The following is a 22,925-nucleotide window of genomic DNA, read 5'->3' as shown; positions in this document are numbered from 1 at the left end:
CTTGTTTATGCTATTAACCTTTGACTTCTATTACTCCCTCATTCTGAGTCTATATTAACCAAGCAAATTTCCCATGGAGAGCTGCCAAAATGTAGAAAATATGCTTCTCATGCCAGTCAGCATTCCTATATATGTCATCCTTCTATTTCTTATTATAAATTAATAAATTGACATTATGGAGGGTAATGTGATGAACACATCAATCAGTTTTTTCAAATCAACTAACGCTACGAGGAGTTAACTAACACAACTAACACCAGAAGGAGATCCAACCAGTCTGTCCTAAAGGAAATCAGTCCTGAATATTCATTGGAAGGACTGATGCTGAAACTCCAATTCTTTGGCCACCTGATGTGAAGAACTGACTCACTAGAAAACACCCTGATGCTGGTAAAGATTGAAGGCAGGAGGAGAAGGGGATGACAGAGGATGAGATGGTTGGATGGCACCACTGACTCGATGGACAGGAGTCTGAGTAAGCTCTGGGAGTTGGTGATGGACAGGGAAGCCTGGCGGGCTGCAGTCCATGGGGTAACAAAAAGTTGAGACACGACTGAGCGACTGAACTGAACTGAACACTACAACTTAGATATTTTTGCACTGGTTAATATGAGGACCAAATTATCAACTAGAGTGATATTATCAAGGTTCTGACAACTGATTTTTAAAAAATATTTATTTGGCTGCACCAGGTCTTTAGTTGCAGCAAGCAAACTCTTAGTTGTTGTATGTGGGATCTAGTTCCCTGAGGAGGAATTAAATCCGGACCTCCTGCATTGGGAGCATTGAATCTTAGCCACTGGACCACCAGGGAAGTCCCTGACAATTGATTTCTGAGTCCAGTCTGCCCACCCTAAGACAGCAATATGTCTACTTCACTTTGTATCCTTCAAAGTGCATTATTTTAGACAACAACTGGCATTCTTCAGATTCTTCTGAGATTCCTTAAAAAACTGGAAATAGAACTGCCTTATGATCCAGCAATCCCACTGCTGGGCATACACACTGAGGAAACCAGAAGGGAAAGAGACACATGTACCCCAATGTTCATCGCAGCACTGTTTATAATAGCCAGGACATGGAAGCAACCTAGATGTCCATCAGCAGATGAATGGATAAGAAAGCAGTGGTACATATACACAATGGAGTATTACTCAGCCATTAAAAAGAATACATTTGAATCAGTTCTAATGAGGTGGATGAAACTGGAGCCTATTATACAGAGTGAAGTAAGCCAGAAAGAAAAACACCAATATAGTATACTAACGCATATATATGGAATTTAGAAAGATGGTAACAATAACCCTGTGTACGAGACAGCAAAAGAGACACTGATGTATAGAACAGTCTTATGGACTCTGTGAGAGAGGGAGAGAATGGGAAGATTTGGGAGAATGGCATTGAAACATGTAAAATATCATGTATGAAATGAGTTGCCAGTCCAGGTTCGATGCACGATACTGGATGCTTGGGGCTGGTGCACTGGGACAACCCAGAGGGATGGAATGGGGAGGGAGGAGGGAGGAGGGTTCAGGACGGGGAACACATGTATACCTATGGCGGATTCATTTTGATATTTGGCAAAACTAATACAATTATGTAAAGTTTAAAAATAAAATAAAATTAAAAAAAAAACTTACATATGATTCACTGGGTATTTCTGTATTTTTTCCTGGTATATCTTCTCTTGGTAATCATTTTCAAATTTTCCTTTAAAATAAAAGTATGCATTGAAATGAAACTTTAGTATGACACATATGAAGGGATGGCACTGGTTCACAATGTCATATAATGTCATCCTATTTTTAATTTCAGATTCCTCCAAACACACACACATACACACACATATATTCATTAAAACTAAAAACAAAAAAAAATCCAACAGATAATTACATTTTCATATATAACACCAACCTTTTTTATTAGAGCTGGCTGAATAAAAATCTTTCTCAAAAGATGTACTAAAATTATTTCTTTCATTATTCTTGTACTCTTTCTGGCAAATCTTGTTTGGCTGACACTTTTCTGAATGACTTGATATTTTAAAAGTAGAATTACTAAAACCCAACTCTAGATCTGTAAAAATACTTTTAATGTGGCTATCAGTGAAATGGTTTTTATCAGAATCAATGACTGCATACGTATCTCGTGTATTATCATAACCATACTTGTCAAAGGTTTCCTTTATCTTCTGTTGGTCTATGTTTAATAAATTGATCATATTTTCACTAATAAAAGAGTCACAGTTATCTGATAGAAGGCTGGAGGTTTGCTGGTTCATATCTTCATTTGAAAACTTTTTTCTATTTTCTTTCCAAATATGTTGTAATGAGTTATTTTCAGTAATGAAGTGTGACTGTCTTCTCTCATCCATGCTTCCACAATCTTCACCTACAACTACAGTAGGTGTCCTTGTAAGGAAGTTTCTATTTCCTGGACTTTAGGATAAATAAAAACATATTTAGCAAGAAAGAGCAGGGCATTCTCATTCAGAAACACCTGAAGCTAAATTCTAACGGAACATATTGAGCAGCTATTAACATTTAAGCAGGCCATGTTTACATTTTTTAAATTTAAATAAATGATATTGCCTTGAGTGGAAATTTGTTTAATATGCTATCCTAGTATCTTAGTGAGTATAAAAATAATCTACACTTAATTTTGTACTTCAACATGAAATACTAGTATTTAGTTCAACTTGCATTATATTAACAAAAGATGACTAATCCCATAATAATGTCTATGGAATAACCTAGACAAACTCTGAACATAAATGCTGCTTCATTTAAATAAAGAAAGATATTTTGAAGACTATGCAAGGAAGAAAATTATCCCTAATGTTAAAATGTCAAATAAAATTGTTATAAGAACATTCTATAAGATATTTCTCAGTCTAACAAGGACCTCAACCTATCAAAATCTCTCTCAAGTTCCCAAGGAAGAGCAATATACATACAAATGTATACATAAGTACTGATAATAAATCCAAGAGAAAAGATGAATTAGAAAAAAAGGTCTAAGTACCTTGCAAATTCCCTTCTAATGCAGAAATCATAATTCTAAACTATGTCCAATTTATATAAAAGGATCAAAACTATCATGGAAAGTAACTGGAAATCAAAATATTCTGAATTTTGTTGCCTTTAGTAGCTACAAATTTACATAGGATTGGTTTTTTTCCCAGAGGTTAGAGATACCAACTAAAACTATGATTGAGTTCCAATTTTATTTTTAATTAATGCACTACTCTGTTCTAGGCAGTGAGTATGTCATGTATTGTGGACAGAGAGATAAAATATTTCAGTATTAAGGAGAGAGAGATGTTTTGTCCATGAATGCTCACAGGTCATGATCCTACATTATTTCTCAATATGGGTCTTACTGGTATTTGGGGTCGAATAATGAAATCACTGCAGATGGTGACTGCAGCCATGAAATTAAAAGATGCTTACTCCTTGGAAGGAAAGTTATGACCAACCTAGATAGCATATTGAAAAGCAGAGACATTACTTTGCCAACAAAGGTCCATCTAGTCAAGGCTATGGTTTTTTACAGTGGTCATGCATGGATGTGAGAGTTGGACTGTGATGAAAGCTGAGCACCGAAGAATTGATGCTTTTGAACTGTGGTGTTGGAGAAGACTCTTGAGAGTCCCTTGGACTGCAAGGAGATCCAACCAGTCCATTCTGAAGGAGATCAGCCCTGGGATGTCTTTGGAAGGAATGATGCTAAAGCTGAAACTCCAGTACTTTGGCCACCTCATGTGAAGAGTTGACTCATTGAAAAAGACTCTGATGCTGGGAGGGATTGGGGGCAGGAGGAGAAGGGGACGACAGAGGATGAGATGGCTGGATGGCATCACTGACTCAATGGACGTGAGTCTGAGTGAACTCCGGGAGTTGGTCATGGACAGGGAGGCCTGGTGTGCTGCGATTCATGGAGTTGCAAAGAGTCGGACACGACTGAGCGACTGAACTGAACTGAACTGAATGTTATTCTGTTATACCAAAAGACATAACCTATAGTATGCAATAATATACACTATCAACGCCAGAGAAAATTCTGTTATTCTAAATGAGAAAATAAAATTAAAAGCACTGCATAAGTTAGAAAGCATACTACAAATGTAAATAATCATTCTAAACATTTGCAAAAATGTGCGAGAATTGAAAGAGACACATGTACCCAATGTTCATCGCAGCACTGTTTATAATAGCCAGGACCCGGGAGCAACCTAGATGTCCATCAGCAGACGAATGGATAAGAAAGCTGTGGTACATACACACAATGGAATATTACTCAGCCATTAAAAAGAACACATGTGAATCAGTTCTAATGAGGTGGATGAAACTGGAGCCTATTATACAGAGTGAAGTAAGTCAGAAAGAAAAACACCGATACAGTAACATATACAGTAACATATACAATATACTAACACATATATATGAAATTTAGAAAGATGGTACTGATAACCCTATATGCGAGACAGCAAAAGAGACACAGATGTATGGAACAGTCTTTTGGATTCTGTGGGAGAAGGCAAAAGTAGGATGATCTAAGAGAATAGCATTAAAACATGTATATTATCATATGTGAAACAGATTGCCAGTCCAGGTTCAATGCATGAGACAGGGTGCTCAGGGCTAGTGCACTGGGATGACCCAGAGGGATGGGATGGGGAGGGAGCTGGGAGGGGGCTTCAGCATGGGGAACACATGTACATCCATGGCTGATTCATGGCAAAACCCACTACAATATTGTAAAGTAATTAGCCTCCAATTAAAATAAATTTTAAAAAATAAGGTATTTACAGTAGTAATCTATAGGGAATGAAATTGTGCTTTTTTAAAAATTTATTTTTGCTTGTCTGTATTTATTAATTTTCTTAAAAGGTACATGTACTGTTTCTATGATACTATAATAATATTTTAAATCAACTAAATAAAAAATTAAACACAAAAAAAATTTGAAAAAATGCGGGCAACAGAAAAGTGTATAGTAAACAGTTGTTGTTCACACGAAATAGACTAGAAGATGCAAAAAAAAAAAAATTAGAAAGTGAAAAGGCCTATCCTATAGCCAATTATTGCCACAGTACATAGAGAGAAGAAATTATTTTGATTGAGATAAATCAGGCAGGTGGCATTTGAATTGGGGACCGAATGTTGGGAAGAATTGTTACTTATGCAAATGGAAGAGAGAAATGATGGTAAACATATAAAAGACACATTAAGACAAATCAATAGTTTCCTTAACAATTTATTTTTCCTAGAGATAAATATAAAATTTATCAAAATTATATACCAAAACAGGGATAAAGTTATTATCTGAATAAACAGTATTCAACAGATATTTAATATAAGTCTGCTGTTTCTAAGTTGCTTCAGTTGTGTCCAACTCTTTGTGACCCAATGGACCATAGCCCACCAGACTTTTCTGTCCCTGGGATTCTCCAGGGTTGTCATGCTCTCTTCCAGGGGATCTTCCTGACTCAGGGATCGAAATCACATCTCTTGTCTCCTGCATTGGCAGGGACTTCTTTACCACTAGTGCCCAATGTATGCCTACTATGTAGTAAGGAGACAGTTAGAGTTTACATTCTAGTGAAAAAATATATTAAACAAATAAATAATTAACAATTATTAAGTACAATGAATGGAAAAAATTAAACAAATAAAAAGATACTAACAGCTCCTTTAGACATGCTACAGGATCACATGATGGAATAACATGTTGGAGGTCCTATTTCAGATAGTTTGATCAGGAAAGTCCCAAATAAGGAAATGATAAGTAAGCTAAAGGTACAGAATGGTTACACATGTGAAGAAAGGAGTAAATACACCTCTGGGGGATGGACTAATAAGCACAAATGCAAAATCTACAGCATGTTTGAGAAATGAAAAGAGGAGGAATAAGACCAGATTATAATCAGTAAAAGAAAACTTATGAGTTAAGGTTTAAGCACAAAAGGGCCAAAAATCATGCAGAGCTTTATTTCTGAAAAGAATAATAAGAAATACTTTAAGATTCTAAGTACAAAAACAAAATCGACTACTTTCTGCCTTGGAAAATATCAGTCTGATTGCTGGGTAGATATGAATTTCAGGACTTTTGACTGACCACATGAAGTAAAAGAGACCAGATTAACCCTCCCAACTGACATAATTAAAAAACTAGACAAAATACATGAGACAATGATTTTCAGACATTGGCCATTAGGTATAACAGGATAATGATTCCTGAGAGAGAGAAAGCAAATTAAATGAACCCCATAACTGCCCCTAGTTTACTGCCTTGAGACTGTCTGTATCCATGCCACGGAATACTTGGAGAAAACTAGTCAGAGTCCTAAGAATTCCCTTCTTGAGGAAACAGAGCTGAGGGTTCAGGGAGACCACAGAAAACAGAATTCACAAGGCAGAGTACCATGAAGGAGGATGTTTCAAAATTAAAAAGCACTCTGGAGATCTACAGAGAGTTATCAAATTTTTAACCAAGTACTCACCAGCAAATGCATATGAAGCAATTACTCAAGACTGGGAAAAGAAACCCAACATGAGAAGATGGAACAATTTCAGGAACTCAAAGATGGGAACATTTTGTGTTTCCATCAACCAGAGTGGAAAATCCTGTAATCCAAAGAAAACTAGAGAAGACTCAGAAGAGTATTGCCTCAGCAGAGGGCAAAGTAGCCACAGACTGAATGAAGGTGTACCTGGTGCTGCTTAACAAATTCTAATCCAAGTTTCAAAATAATCATGTTACTTCCAAGTAACTAAACTGTATCCCAGAACAAAGCTTAGGATGATCTATAGGAATATGAGACTTCCAGAAACCAAAAAGATGATTTACAAGGTGTAGAATCTAAACAAAATTATCAGGACTGCAAAGAAGCAGAAAGTTGCTGTCTCTAATAAGGAGGAAAATCAGTTGTTAGAAACAGACTAAGAAATGACACAAAATGATATACTTTAACTTTATACACAAGGACATTAAAAGATTTATTCTAACTATATTCCTTATTTCAAGAAGCTAGACAAAAGATTAAGCATGTTGAATAGACATCTGGAAAATAAACAGAGCAGTTAAATCAAACTTCTAGAGATGAAAAATGCACTGAATAGATTTACCAGTATTGGATACCAAAGAAGATACAATTAGTAAATTTGAAGTTCTAATAAAATCTATATAAAATGAAAGGAAAGGAAAAAATTTTAAAATACATAGAGCATCAGTAAACTGTTTAACAACTTCAGTTGGACAACTTTATATATTATTTAGATTCCCAAAGAAGAGGGGAGAAGTATCAGAAAAAATATTTGAAAATTTAATGACTGAATTTTTTTCAAATTTGGTAAAAACAGTAAGTCCACAAATCCATGAAACTCAACACATCCCAAACACAAGAAATAGAAAACAAACATTCTAATCCTAATGGAGAGAAATCTATAGTAGAAAATTTGTAGTAGAGAATCCATAATTAAAAAAAAACCTCAAAAACAGAGAAAAATACATATTATATACACAGATATTTAGATATTTAGCAAACTTCTAGTTGGAAACAATGCCACTCAAATGTCTTTGAAAAATGGCACTCATCCCTGACCGAACGTGAGGTCTTATACTCAAGGTGTTTAAAAACAACCTCCAACTCATCATTGACTGACCTCTGAGCATGGCTTTTCAGCTGTAAATATCTATGTTAAAAGAAAGATATCAAATTACTAAGTTAAACTTACATCTTAAGAAAATAGAAAAAAAGAAGAGCAAACTAAATCCAAAGTAAGTAGAAAAAGGAAATCATAAACATCGTTGGAATCATGGAGTCTTGAACACTGGACTACAAAGGTAAGTACCCCTTTATATTTTAAACATGTAGGTTGTTTCATCGTCTTGAAGTGATATTCTTGCTTTTTAAAATCTATCTGTGAATAATTTTGGAAGCCTTCCATAAAAATTTTAAATAATTATTAGCAGCTGATTTAGTGCATTTATGGAACATGGGCGATTTCAATATATCATCACATTGATTTTTCCATATAACCCTGAAGGAAAGATGCTATCGCTAGTCTAGATGAGGTAGACGAAATGACAAAAGATATAAATAAGTTAGCTACAGTCTCATGACTAATAAATAAGAGATCTACTTTTCAAAATAAGTTTGACACAAGGTATAATATCTGTATTTTTAAAAATTTATTTTAAAATCTATATTTGCAAACAAAACACATCTCTGCTAAACTGTCTCTAGTTGAATAAGCCAGATGAAGGGGAGTCATCACCTTTTCAGTTCTGTCTCCTTTGATTGTCACAATTTCTCTTAAATATTGACCAGGAATGTACTTTTTAACATTTCTCTAATTTCTCCAGAGTTATCTATAGAACCCTGGACAAAATTGATCTTATGCTTCTTTTGTATCCAGTATTTGGAGATGATTTAGACTAAGCTTCAGTCATTATCATTTAGACTCAAATTTAAAATACCCAGTTCTGGATAATTTCTTCTTCCATGGGAAGGTTTCTAGGCCCTTTCAGTTCTCTAGCCACTGTCAGTTCAGTTCAGTCGCTCAGTTGTGTCCAACTCTTTACAACCCATGGACTGCAGGACACCAGGCTTCCCTGTCCATCGCCAAATCCCAGAGCTTATTCAAACTCATGTCCATCGAGTCGGTGATGCCATCCAACAATTTCATCCTCTGTGATCCTCTTCTCCTCCTGCCTTCAATCTTTACCAGCATCAGGGTCTTTTCAAATGAGTCCATTCTTCACATCAGGTGGGCAAAGTATTGGGAGTTTCAGCTTCAGCATCAGCCCTTCCAATGAATATTCAGGGTTGATTTCCTTTAGGATTGACTGGTTTGATCTCCTTGCAGTCCAAGGGACTCTCAAGACTCTTCTTCAACACCACAGTTCAAAAGCATCAATTCTTTGACACTCAGCTTTTTTCACAGTCCAACTTTCACATCCATACATGATACTGGAAAAACCATAGCTTTAACTAGACGGGCCTTTGTTGGCAAAGTAATGCCTCTGCTTTTTAGGTCCATGAATCAAGGTAAACTGGAAGTGATCAAACAGGAAATGGAAAGAGTGAACATCAACATTTTAGGAATCAGTGAACTAAAATGGACTGGAATGGGCAAATTTAACTCAGATGACCATTATATCTACTAATGTGGGCAAGAAGAAATGCAGTAGCCCTCATAGCCAACAAGAGTCCAAAATGCAGTACTTAGGTGCAATCTCAAAAATGACAGAATGATTTCTCTTTGTTTCCAAGGCAAACCATTCAATATTACAGTAATCCAAGTCTATGCCCCAACCAGTAATGCTGAAAAAGCTGAAGTTGAACTGTTCTATGAAGACTTATAAGACCTTCTGGAACTTATACCCAAAAGATGTCCTTTTCATTATAGGGCACTGGAATGCAAAAGTAGGAAGGCAAGAGATACCTGGAACAATAGGCAAATTTGGCCTTGGAGTACAAAATGAAGCAGGGCAAAGGCTAACAGTTTTGGCAAGAAAACACACTGTTTGCCAACAAAGAGCAAGCACCCTCTTCCAACAACACAAGATGACTCCACACATGGACATCACCAGATGATCAACACCGAAATCTTATTGATTATATTATTTGCAGCCAAAGATGGAGAAACTCTAAACAGTCAGCAAAAACAAGACCGGGAGCTGACTGTGGCTCAGATCATGAACTCCTTATTGCAAAATTTAGACTGAAATGGAAGAAAGTATGGAAAACCACTAGACCATTCAGATATGACCTAAATCAAAACCCTTACGATTATACAGTGGAAGTGACAAATAGATTAAGGGAACAGATCTGATAGACTGCCTGAAGAACTATGGATAGAAGTTCATGACAGTGTACAGTAGGTGGTGATCAAAACCAACCCCAAGAAAAAGAAATGCAAAAAGGCAAAATGATTGTCTGAGGAGGCCTTACAACTAGCTGAAAAAAGCAGAGAAGCAAAAGGAAAAAGAAAAAAGGAAAGATATACCCATGTGAATGCAGAGTTCCAAACAATAGCAAGGAGAGATAAGAAAGTCTTCCTCAGTGATCAATGCAAAGAAATAGAGGAAAACAATAGAATGGGAAAGGTTAGAGATCTCTTCAAGAAAACTAGAGACACCTAGGGAACATTTCCGGATAAGGCAATGGCACCCCACTCCAGTACTCTTGCCTGGAAAATCCGATGGACCGAGAAGCCTGGTTGGCTGCAGTCCATGGGGTTGCTAAGAGTCAGACACGACTGAGCGACTTCATTTTCACTTTTCACTTTCATGCACTGGAGAAGGAAATGGCAACCCACTCCACTTGCCTGGAGAATCCCAGGGATGGGGGAGCCTGGTGGGCTGCCGTCTACAGGGTCGCAAAGAGTCGGACATGACTGAAGCAACTTAGAAGCAGCAGCAGCAGGGAACATTTCATGCAAAGATGGGCACAATAAAGGACAGAAATGGTATGGACCTAATAGAAGCAGAGGATATTAAGAAGAGGTGGCAAGAATACACAGAAAGTAAAGTGAAGTCGCTCAGTCGTGTCTGACTCTTTCTGACCCCATGGACTGTAGACTATCAGGCTCCTTCGTCCATGGGATTTTCCAGGCAAGAGTGCTGGAGTGGATTGCTATTTCCTTCTCCAGGGGATCTTCCCGACCCAGGAATCGAGCCCGGGTCTCCTGCATTGCAGGCAGACACTTTACCATCTGAGCCACCAGGGAAGCCCACACAGAAGAACCATACAAAAAAGATCTTCATGACCCAGATAATCACGATGGTATGATCACTCACCTACAAGAAGACATTCTAGAATGCAAAGTCAAGTGGACCTTAGGAAGAAGCATCACTACGAACAAAGCTAGTGGAGGTGATGGAATTCCAGTTGATCAATTTCAAATCCTAAAAGGTGATGGCGTGAAAGTGCTGCATTCAATATGCCAGCAAATTTGGAAAACTCAGCAGTGGCCATAGGACTGGAAAAGGTCAGTTTTCATTCCAATCCCAAAGAAAGACCTTGCCAAAGAATGCTCAAACTAGTCACTGTAACACAACAATAATAGAAGCTCTATTTACACATTTTTGAGGCTTCCCAGGTGGCACTGGAAAAAAAAGGATCCGCTTCCCTGACTGCAGTAAAGCCTTTGACTGTGTGGATCACAACAAAATGTGGAAAATTAATAAAGTGATAGGGATACCAGACACCACCTTACCTGACTCCTGAGAAACCTGTATGCAGGACAGAAAGCAACAATTAAAACTGCACATGGAAAAACGAACTGGTTCAAAATTGGGAAGGAGTATGTCAAGGCTGTATATTGTCATCCTGCTTATTTAACTTACATGCATAGTAGTACATCACATGAAATGCTGGGCTGGGGGACTCATAGGCTGGAATAAAGATTACCTGGAGAAGTATCAACAATCTCAGATATGCAGATTAAACCACTTTAATGGCAGATAATGAAGAGGAACTAAAGAGCCTCTTGATGAAGGTGAAAGTGGAAATGTTGGCTCAAAAGTCAACATTCAAACATGAAGATCATGGCATCCAGTCCTATCACTTCATGGCAAATAGATATGGAAAAAGTAGAAACAGTGTCAGATTTCATTTTCCTGGTCTCCAAAATCAACGCAGATAGTGACTGCAACCACAGAATTAAAAGATGCTTGCTCCTTGGAAAAAAATCTATGACAAATCTAGACAGTATATTAAAAACCAGAGACATCACTTTGCCAAGAAAAGTCAGTTTAGTGAAAGTTATGGTTTTTCCAGTAGTCATGTATGAATGTGAGAATTGGATCATAAAGAAAGCTGAGTGCCAAAGAACTGATGCTTTCGAACTGTGGTGCTAGAGAGGACTCTTGAGAGTCCTTTGGTCTGTAAGGCAATTAAACCAGTCAGTTCTAAAGCAAATCAACCCTGAATATTTATTGGAAAGACTGATATCCTTTAGGATGGACTGGTTGGATCTCCTTGCAGTCCAAGGGTCTCTCAAGAGTCTTCTCCAACACCACAGTTCAAAAGCATCAATTCTTCAGTGCTCAGCTTTATAGTCCAACTCTCACATCCATACATGACAACTGGATAAACCATAGTTTCAATAGATGGACCTTTGTTGGCAAAATAATATCTCTGCTTTTTAATACGTATCTAGGTTGGTCATAGCTTTTCTTCCAAGGAACAAGTGTCTTTTAATTTCAAGGCTGCAGTCACCATCTGCAGTGATTTTGGAGCCCAAGAAAATAAAGTCTGTCACTGTTTCCATTGTTCCCCATCCATTTGCCATGAAGCGACAGGACCAGATGCCATGATGTTTGTTTTCAGAATGTTGAGTTTTAAGCCAGTTTTTTCACTATTCTCTTTCACTTTCATCAAGAAGCTCTTTAGTTCTTCTTTGCTTTCTGCCATACGGGTGGTGTCATCTGCATATCTAAGGTTATTGATATTTCTCCTGGCAATCTTGACTCCAGCTTGTGCTTCATTCAGTCTGACATTTCACATGATGTACTCTGAATAGAAGTTAAATAAGCAGGGTGACAATATATAGCCTTGACATACTCCTTTCCAGATCTGGAACCAGTCTCTTGCTCCAAGTTCAGTTCTAACTGTTGCCTCTTGACCTGCATACAGATTTCTCAGGAGGAAGATTAGGTGGTCTGGTATTCCCAACTCTTTAAGAGTTTTCTGCAGTTTGTTGTGATCCACACAGTCAAAGGGTTTGGCATAGTCAATAAAGTAGAAGTAGATATTTTTCAGGAATTCTCTTGCTTTTTTGATGATCCAATGGATGTTGGCAGTTTGATCTCTGGTTCCTCTGTCTTTCGTAAATCCAGCTTGAACATCTGGAAGTTCCCAGTTCACATACTGTTGAAGCCCGGCTTGGAGAATTTTGAGCATTACTTTGATAGTGTGTAATGTGCTATTAGTGTAATGAGTGCAATTGTGCGGTAGTTTGAACACTCTTTTTGGCATTGCCTTTCTTTGGGATTGGAATGAAAACTGACCTTTTCCAGTCTCTTTTAAGATTTGTAAAGAAACAGTTCAGATTTTATTTTTTTCATAAAAATGTCTAAATCAGGATCCTTTTCAATAAAACAAAACAATTTTAAGAAAATAAAATAATCGCAAGGATGTTAGCCTGTAATTTTCTTTCTTGGTGGTATCTTTGTCTGGTTTTAGTATCAGACTGATGGTGGCTTCATAGAATGTCTTTGGGAGTATTCCTTCTTCAATTTTTTGGAAGAGTTTGAAAAGAATTGGTATTTTTTCTTTGTATGTTTGGTAGAATTCACCTTTGGAGCCATCTGGTCCTGGACTTATGTTTGTAGGGGTGTTTATTATTATTATTACAGATTCTATTTTATTTCTAGCAATTGGCCAGTTAAATTTATCTATTTCTTCTTTACTCAGTTTTGGCAAGTTTATGTTTCTAGAAAATTGTCCATTTCTTTTAGGTTATCCAATTTGTTGGCAAATAATTATGCACAGTAATTTCTTAACTTTTTTTGTATTTCTGCAGTATCAATTATGATTTACCTTTCATTTCTTACCTTCCTTTTTTTGGGTCTTCTCTCTTTTCTTCCTTGTGAGCCTGGCCAAAGGTTTGTTAATTTTGTTTACCTTTTCAATGAAGTAACTCGGTTATATTGAGTTTTTCTACTGTTTTTAATCTCTATCTTATTTCCTCTGATCTTCATTATCTGCTTCCTTTGGCTAACTTTAGGTTTTGTTTGTTCTTTGTCTAATTCTTCGTAGGTGGTGGGTTGTGTTGTTTAAGATTTTTCTTGTTTCTTAAAAAAGGCCTGTATTGCTATGAACTGCCCTCTAAGAACACCTTTTGGTGTATCCCATAAATTTTGTAAGGTTGTGTTTTGTCATTTGCCTCAAGGTATTTTTTAATTAATTAATTAATGTTTGGCTGCACTGGGTCTTCATTGCTGTGCAGGCTTTTCCCTAGTTGCAGCGGGCCAGAGCTACTCTTCATTGCGGGCATGGGCTTCTCATTGTGGTGGCTTCTCTTGTTGTGGAGCACAGGCTCTAGGGCATGCAGGCTTCAGTACTGAGTCCATATTGAAGCATATGGGCTCAGTAGTTGCAGTTCCTGGCCTCTAGACCACCAGCTCAGTAGTTGTGGCACATGGGCTTAGCTGCTCCATGACATGTGGGATCTTCCTGGACCAGGGATCAAACCTGTGTCTCCTGCATTAACAAGCAGATTCTTTAACACTGAGCCACCAGAGAACCCAACCTCAAGGTATTTTCTAAGTTTCTTCTTTGATTTCATTACTGACCCACTGTTTTTTCAGTAAGAAGAAAATTACAGGCCAGTATCTTTGATGAACATAGATGTAGAAATTCTCAACAAAACCTTAGGAAATCAAATCCAACAACACATAAAAAAGACCATACACGATTACCAAGTTGGAGTCGTCCCACAATTACAAGAATGGTTCAACATACACAAATCAATGTGATATATCAACAAAAGAAAAGATAAAAACCACATGACACAGAAAAAAAAATTGATAAAATTCAACATCAATTCATGACAGAAACCCTTATGAAAGGGTAGAGAGGGAATATATTTCAACATAATACAAAATATTTATGTCAGACTCATAGTTATATAATACTCAATGGTGAAAAGCTAAAATCCTTTATGCTAAAATCTGGAACCAAAAAAGGATACCCACTCTCATCACTTCACTTCAACATAGTATTGGGAGTCCCAGCCACAGCAATCAGAAAAGAAAAAGAAATAAAAGGTATTTGAACTGGTAGGGAAGTAGCAAAATTGTCAATTTACCACTTGATGGTAAGATGACATGATATTATATATAGAAATCACTAAAGACTCCATACAAAAATTATTATAACTAATAAATTCAGAAAAGTAGCAGGATACAAGATTAATATACAGAAATTGTTTCCATTTCTTTACATTAACAATAAAATAAGAGAAAGGGAACATGAAAAAAATCATTATCTTGCAAAACTGCATCAAAAAATGCTTGGGAATAAACCTCACTAAGGAGGTGAAAGACATATCTGAAAACTACAAAACATTAACAGTAGAAATTGAAGATAATTCAAAGAAATGGAAAGATATCCCATGTTCTTGGGTTGGAAGAATCCATACTGTTACAATGGCCATACTATCCAAAGCAATCTACAGATTTAATGCGATCCTTATTAAATTACCCATGATGTTTTTTCACAGAACTAGAATGAATAATCCTAAAACTTATATGGAACTATAGAAGACCCAGAATTGCCAAAGTATCCTGAGGAAAAGAAGAGAGCAGGAGTCATAACTCTCCTAGACTTCAGATAATACTACACAGCTGTAGAAATCAAAGCAGCATGTGACTGTCACAAAAACAGACATGTGGATCAATACAACAGAGTAGACAGCCCAGAAATAAACCCATGCAACTACAGACAGTTAATCTTTGACAAAGGAGGTAAGAATACACAATGGGGAAAGGGCAGTTTCTTCAGCAAGTAGTACTGGGAAACTTAGCTACACAGAAATCAATGAAATTAAGATTAAGAGCACACCCTTCCAAATTACACAAAAATAAACTCAAAAGGGCCTAAAGACTTAAATATAAGACAAGACACTGTAAAATGTCTAGCAGAGAACACAGGCAAAACATTCTTTGACATAAATTCTACTCAGTATTTTCTTAGGTCAGTCTCCCAAGGCAACAGAAATAAAAGCAAAGATAAACAAATGGGATCTAATCAAACTTGCAAGCTTTTGCACAGCAAAAGAAACCATAAGCAAAATGAAAAGACAACCTATAGACTGGGAGGAAATATTTGCAAATGATACAACTGACAAGGGATTAATTTCCCAAATAGAGAAACAGCTCTTATAATTCAGTAACAAAGAAATAAATAACCCAATTGAAAAATGGGCAGAAGACCTAAATAGACAATTCTCCAAAGAAGACATATGTATGGCCAATAGGTGCATGAAAAGTTTCTCTAACTATTCGAGAAATGCAAATCAAAACTTCTGACCTCACACCAGTCAGAATGGCCACCATTAAAATGTCTACAAATAAATGCTGGAGAGGGTGTGGAGTAAAAGGAACCCTCCTTTGCTACTGGAAGGAATGTAATTTGGTACAGCACTGTGGAAAACAGTATAGAGGGGCTCCTTAAAAAGCTAAAAATAGAATTACCATATTATCCAACAATATCATTTCTGGGCATATACCCAGATAAAACTATAATTCAAAAGATACATGCACCTCTATATTTGTAGCAGTACTATTTACAATATCCAAGACATGGACATAACCTAAATGTCCACTGACAGAGGAATGGATAAAAAGATATATATTAAATATATATGATGGAATATTACTCAGCCATAAAAAAGAATGAAATAACGCTATCTGCAACAACATGGATGGACATAGATGTTATCACACTAAGCAAAGTCAGTCAGAAAGAGGAAGACAAATACCATATGATATCATTTATATGTAGAATCTAAAATAGGACACAAACATACCTATCTATGAAACAGACTCGTGGACATAGAGAACAGACTTGTGGTTGCCAAGTGGGGTTTGGGGGAGAGGAGGATTAGGAGTTTTGGATTAGTAGATGCAAGCTATTACATATAGGATAGATAAACAACAAGGTCCTACTGTATAGCACAGGAAACTATATTCAATAACCTGTAATAAACTATAGCAGAAAAGAATATGAAAAAGAAATATATATGTTTAACTGTGTCATTTTGCTATACAGCAGAAATTAACAAGTGCAAATCAACTATACCTCAAAAAATTTTTTAAAAATGAAAATAATTCCATTCATAACAGCATAAAAAGAATAAAATACTTATTTAACAATATAAGCATGAGGCTTATCGAAAGCTACTGTAATTAATTTCATTACATAGAAAACAATTGTAATTACTGAGAAAAAAAAGGATGTTAAATAAGATGGAATATTATTCATCCCTAAAAATAAAAATTCTCCTATTTATGACAACATGAATGAACAGGGAGAATATTACGCTAAGTGAAATAACCAGACACAGAAAAATACTATAAGATCTCACTTAAATGTAGAATCCCAAATTAAAAAAGGCAGAGGGTACTATCATGGCTGCTAGGGGCTGAGGAAGTGGGGAAAATGGAGAGATATTGGTTCAAGTGTACAAATTTCCAGTCACAAGATGAATAAGCTCTGGGGATCTGTACAACACGGTGACTATAGTCTTAATGCTACATTTACTCTTGAAATTTGTTAACAGAATAGATCTTAAATGGTCTCACCATACATATAATAATGTTAACTATGTGAGGTGATCAATGTGTCAATTAGCTTGATCGTGGTAATCATTTGAATATGTGTATGCCTATTAAATCATCAGAGCAGACAACTTAAACAGATACAATTTTTATTCATCAGATTATAGGTCAATAATGCTGAGGAGAAAGAAAAGCTCACTTCAAGTACACTGGAAAGTTCTCTCGTGCCCTCTAAGTTCACACCTCCAAAAACTAACCACTATTCTGCTTGCTGTCTGAATGTCATATAAATTAAATTATACAATGATTCTCTTTTTGTGTTGAGATTTATGCATATTCTTGCTTGCTATGACATATATTAGTAGCTCACTTTTTTCATTTCTGTGTACTATTCCATTATATGAATATCATATAATATTCTATTCTTAATGGACATCTGGGTTAGTGCAAGTTTGGGGCTATTAAGACTAAAGCTCTTATGACATACATATGACAAAAATTGACTAGAAACATTTCATGTTCATGGATTAGAAGAGCCACTATTGTTAAAATGTTAAAATTTTCTCAAAATTGGTCTAAAGATTCAAAACAATCCCTATAAAAATCAAATTAAACTTCCTTTTCCCCAGAAATGGACAGGCTGATCCTAAAACTCATATGAAAATGCAAAGGACTAAGACAAGCTAAAACATTTTTGAAAAAGAAGAATAAATTGGAGGACTAACACAATTCCCAATTTCAAAACTTACGGTAAAGCTTTAGTAGTTGAGACCGTGTGACAAACATAAAAACAGACATGATTTTTCAATAGAACTGAACTGAGATTACAGGGGAAAATAATTTATACTTTTGTCCATTAATTTTTAACAAACGTCTCAAAGCACTCAATGGGGTAAAGGTATTCTTTTCTTTCCATAAATGCAAATGATGAAATTAGTTCCTTATTTCATCACACCATATCCTAATGATCCTCACATCATACATAAAAAATTAACTCAAAGTGGAAAATGTTATATTGAAAACCACAAGACAGAAGTAAACATAACAGAAAGTCTTCATAACCTTGCCTCAGGCAAAGATTCATTAGCTTTGACATCATATGCATGATTCATAAATAAAAAATTAACCAATTGCATTTCATAAAAATTAAAACCTTTGTAAAAAAAAAAAAAAGTTAGTGTCAAGAAGACACCATTAAGAAAATGAAAAGGCTAAGCATTTCACCAAAGATACATAAATGATTAGTAAGCACATGAAAAGATGCCAACATCATTAAAACCTCAATAAGATACCATTACATATTGACTAAAGTAGCATAAATTTTAAAAGACTAACCATACCAAGTGTTGTCAAGAATGTACTGCAAATGGAGCTCTCATTCTTTGCTGATGGGAATGTAGAAATGACACAAATCACTTGGGAAACAAGTCTGCCAGTTTCTTAAAATGTTAAACATACACTAGCCATTCCATATGTAGATATCTGGTGGTGGTTTAGTCGCTAAGTCGTGTCTGACTCTTGGGTGACCCCATGGACTGTAGCCTGCCAAGCTCTTTGGTCCATGGGATTCTCCAGGCAAGAATATGGAGTTGGTGTCATTTCCTTCTCCACAGAATCTTCCCAACCCAGGACTCAAACCCGGGTCTCCTGCATTGCAGGCAGATTCTTCACAAACTGAGCTATGAGGGAAGCCCTGTAGATATTTACCCAACAGAAATGAAAACATATATTCAAACAAGATTTCAACATCAATGTTCATAGTAGCTTCATTTTGGAATAGCCCAAACTGGAAAAAAAAACCCAACTGTCCATCAACAGATGAATAAATTTTGCTATATTCATACAATGGAAAACTACTCAGCAATAAAAAGAAATGGATTTACTGAACACACAATAAACAACAAAGATGAATCTCAAAGTAATTATGCTGAGTGAAAAAAAAAAAAAAAACCAAAAATGGGAAAACATACTGTATAATGCCACTTACAGACTAATCGATAGTAACAGAAATCACATCAACGGTTGCCTTGGGATGGGAGTAAGTCATGTGAAATGACCAGAAGAATGGATTTACAAAGGTGGCCAAGAAACTACAGGAGACAATGAGTAAGTTCATTATTTTTAAAATACGCCAAAACTTACCAAAGTGCACATTTTAGGTAAGTTCAGTTTGTTATATGTTGATTATACATTAATAAAGTTGTTTTTGAAAAATCTCAGAACAAAGAGAAAAAAGTAGTGTTTTGTGGCTTTTACAATTCTCCAGGCAAGAAGCAGTGTTTGCTTAGACTGGGATGGAACCATTAGAGATGAAAACGTAAGTAAATAATATTAAGGTTTCTTAGAATGCAGAAATGACAATACTTTGTTGGTGAAATGTATATTGAGAGATAAAGAAAAGGAAGAAATCAAGGACAACTTTTATTTTGGCTTAAGCAACTGAGTGAATAGTGGTGCTATCTATTAATATGAAGACTTGGATAGGATTGCAAAGTCAAGGTTTCTCATCACAATTAAGAAATAATTCAAACTGGTTTGACAATTTCAATGGGGTAAAAAAAAAAAAGAACTAGGGTTTATATACAGACATCTAGAAAATAAAAATAGGGCACTGATCAACTACCAGATATGAAAAAGAAGTTAATACGATATGACACAGTAAAGGAAACTAGTAATTCATGGAAATTATAAAACAGGTGCAAAACACCTTGGCCCCAAATATTTTTTTAAATAAATTAGTTAAAGGTCAATTCGACAATAATTATTTAAAAGTGATTTAATGAAATACTATATTTTATTGATAGTGTTTTTATTCTAGTAGTAATATTTAGGTCTGTTTACATCTCTAACTAAAAATAGTTGTGTCTGTTAAAAGCAAATTAATAATTTAAGAAATAAATGCTACAGGTTCTTTATTACCTTCAACATCTTTGCTTACCTGTTTAATCTTTTAAATAATGGTCCAGATTGTGATGTTTCATATGATGGATTGAAAGTATCTTGATTTTCATTTAATTTAGAAACCAAGGAATGAGAATAATTAACATTATTGAGCTGAAAAAGAAAGGAAGAGCTGCCAAAATGGTAATGTACAGATACACAATTTAAATTATTTATCATAAAATGCCATTTAAGTGAATACACATATATTCAAAAAATGTATTATTTTAATCTAAAAGAAAATAATTGCACCCTAATTGAAAATAAAATAGTTTCTAACAATGAAAGCATATCAGTATTTGAGTGATTATTAAAATAATACGGTTGATACTATGGTGAGCTAAGTATTTTACACTGGTTAAAAAATACTCAGAACACCAGGATCTGAGTAAATAAAAGTTAAATTTCTCTCATAGAAATCACATAATCTCTTCAAGAAAACAGCTGTACCTAACTCAATTTTTCCATCTACCTTGTAAAATTTTAGACTGCTACTTTAATATTTCTGAATATCAATATCATTGAGTGCAAAATGCAGAAAGGATTGGAAGACTATTGAGAAAAGCAATTGAAATAATCCATTTATTAATGTGGAAAGATATTTTATTGGCTCAACATTAATCTATCCAGCAATAATAATTTACATCTGCAGTATATATTTATCTGTAAGCCATGAAACATAGAGATAAGTCCAAAGAAAATCAATGACAGAAATAGAAAAAGAGAGGGAGACAAAAAGAGATACTGAAAGGCTTCAAAAAAGTATAAAGGTTTAAAGTAAGGGAAAGTTGAAAATAAAGTCTTATAATACATCTCAGTGTCAGAGAGACAGTGGTAGAAGCACAGAGACAAATTCATTCCTCAGAGTGAGTAACACACAAACAAATCAAAAGAGAAGGGAATATTATATATTGGCTCAAATATTAACTTCTCTAGGGCAGTGAGAAGTGAGTCCCAGACCAAATTTTTTTCTTTTTTTTTTTTTTTCAATTAATTTTCCTTTGTATCTTATAATTTCATTTCAGTTCTCACTTTTCTTCAAATCCCTCCAAATAAACTATTAAATACTTCACTAAAACTTCACAACATGACAATATGCCTTCAGTTCAGTTCAGTTCAGTTGCTCAGTCATGTCCAACTCTTTGCGACCCCATGAATCACAGCACGCCAGGCCTTCCTGTCCATTACCAACTCCCGGAGTTCACTCAAACTCACGTCCATCGAGTCGGTGATGCCATCCAGCCATTTCATCCTCTGCCGTCCCCTTCTCCTCCTGCCCCCAATCCCTCCCAGCATCAGAGTCTTTTCCAATGAGTCAACTCTTCGCCTGAGGGGGCCAAAGTACTGAAGTTTCAGCTTTAGCATCATTCTTTCCAAAGAACACCCAGGACTGATCAATATGCCTTGGACAGGTATAAAAGACTCTTGTTGCTGTCTTCTGCTCTATTAAGTATTGCATTATTTACCCTTCTGCAGATAATCACTAATCTAATAGATTACAGGGCATTTCATTCTCTAGCCTATAAATTATTTAAAAGAATAAGAATGAGTTTTAAGCAGATCTAGGATGCAAGTTTTAGTCTTATAAATACAAAATGAAAGATAATGGAATATTTTTCACTGCATCCTTCAAAAATTATTGGGTTCTTAAATTAATAAGGCTAACATATATCATTGAAACATAATATCAGTACTTCAATTTTTCTTTTCTGAAAAACAGAAAACATACTTTAATAAAAGTGAATCATGGTGTATATTATATAGCTATAAAATACCATAACTATAACTAATAAATTTATAATTGTAAATTAATTTATAAATAATAAATATGGCATAAACCACTGCATGCTAAAATTGAGAGGAATTCAAAATAAATATTCCTGCTAATAAGACACAGCATTTATATAACCATTTTCCTCACTATCATTATATATTATTACAATAATCCCTGATGGCTCAGCAGGTAAACAATCTGCCAGGAATGCAGGAGACACAAGAGACACAGGTTCAGTCTCTGGTCAGGAAGATCTCCTAGAGGATGAAATGGCAACCCACTCCAGTATTCTTGCCTGGAAAATACTATGGGCAGAGAAGGCTGGTGGGCTACAGTCCATGGGGTCACAAAAAGTCAGACACAAATGAGTGACTAAGCACAAGCACACACACAGTAATCTTTAATAATTTCATTTTTTAAATCTATGTAAATTTAATAAAAAATCACTTCTTGGCATTTTCTATGGAAGATATATTTCAGAACTTTAAATTTTGAATTTTTAGTATTAACCTTAGTGCATAAATAATTAAACATTTTAGCATTACACATCTCTACATATTTGTGTAATTATAATTGAAATGCATATACCCAGTTGGCATCTGTCAAATCATGAAAAGAATCAAGTCATCACAATTCATACTTAATATAGGCTACTGTGATATCACTGAAGTTATATATTGCTATTCACAGAACCTTTTCTATAACACATCTACTGGGCCACCATGACATCACCAACTATTCATTTACTGTGATTACAGTCATCATACTATTATGTAACACACTGAACGATTTTCAGTTTCACTATCAATTTTACTAAAAAATGATTTTTTCAAAGATTTTTAAACAAGATTTCAGTTTTTGAATTCATAATTTCCTACAGTGCAGAAAATTAAGTTTTTGCCCTAAGAGGAAC

General features: G+C 35.4%; 1 protein-coding gene across 8 annotated transcripts in view; it reads right to left on the bottom strand.

The window, feature by feature from the left end:
• Positions 1 to 22,925, bottom strand: part of REDIC1 (regulator of DNA class I crossover intermediates 1) — an 81,920-nt gene that overhangs the window by 27,401 nt on the left and 31,594 nt on the right. For all 8 annotated transcript variants that reach the window (XM_055580751.1, XM_055580743.1, XM_055580725.1 and 5 more), the window contains 3 exons: positions 20,237 to 20,352; positions 1,915 to 2,438; positions 1,641 to 1,710 (listed from right to left, as the gene is read on the bottom strand). In XM_055580751.1, the coding sequence (XP_055436726.1) occupies positions 1,641 to 1,710; positions 1,915 to 2,438; positions 20,237 to 20,352 (710 nt within the window). The remainder of the gene's footprint in view (positions 1 to 1,640; positions 1,711 to 1,914; positions 2,439 to 20,236; positions 20,353 to 22,925) is intronic.

The sequence above is a fragment of the Bubalus kerabau genome, chromosome 1 (assembly GCF_029407905.1).
Source record: "Bubalus kerabau isolate K-KA32 ecotype Philippines breed swamp buffalo chromosome 1, PCC_UOA_SB_1v2, whole genome shotgun sequence".
NCBI lineage: Eukaryota > Metazoa > Chordata > Mammalia > Artiodactyla > Bovidae > Bubalus > Bubalus kerabau.
This window is presented reverse-complemented; position numbering and strand designations above follow the sequence as displayed.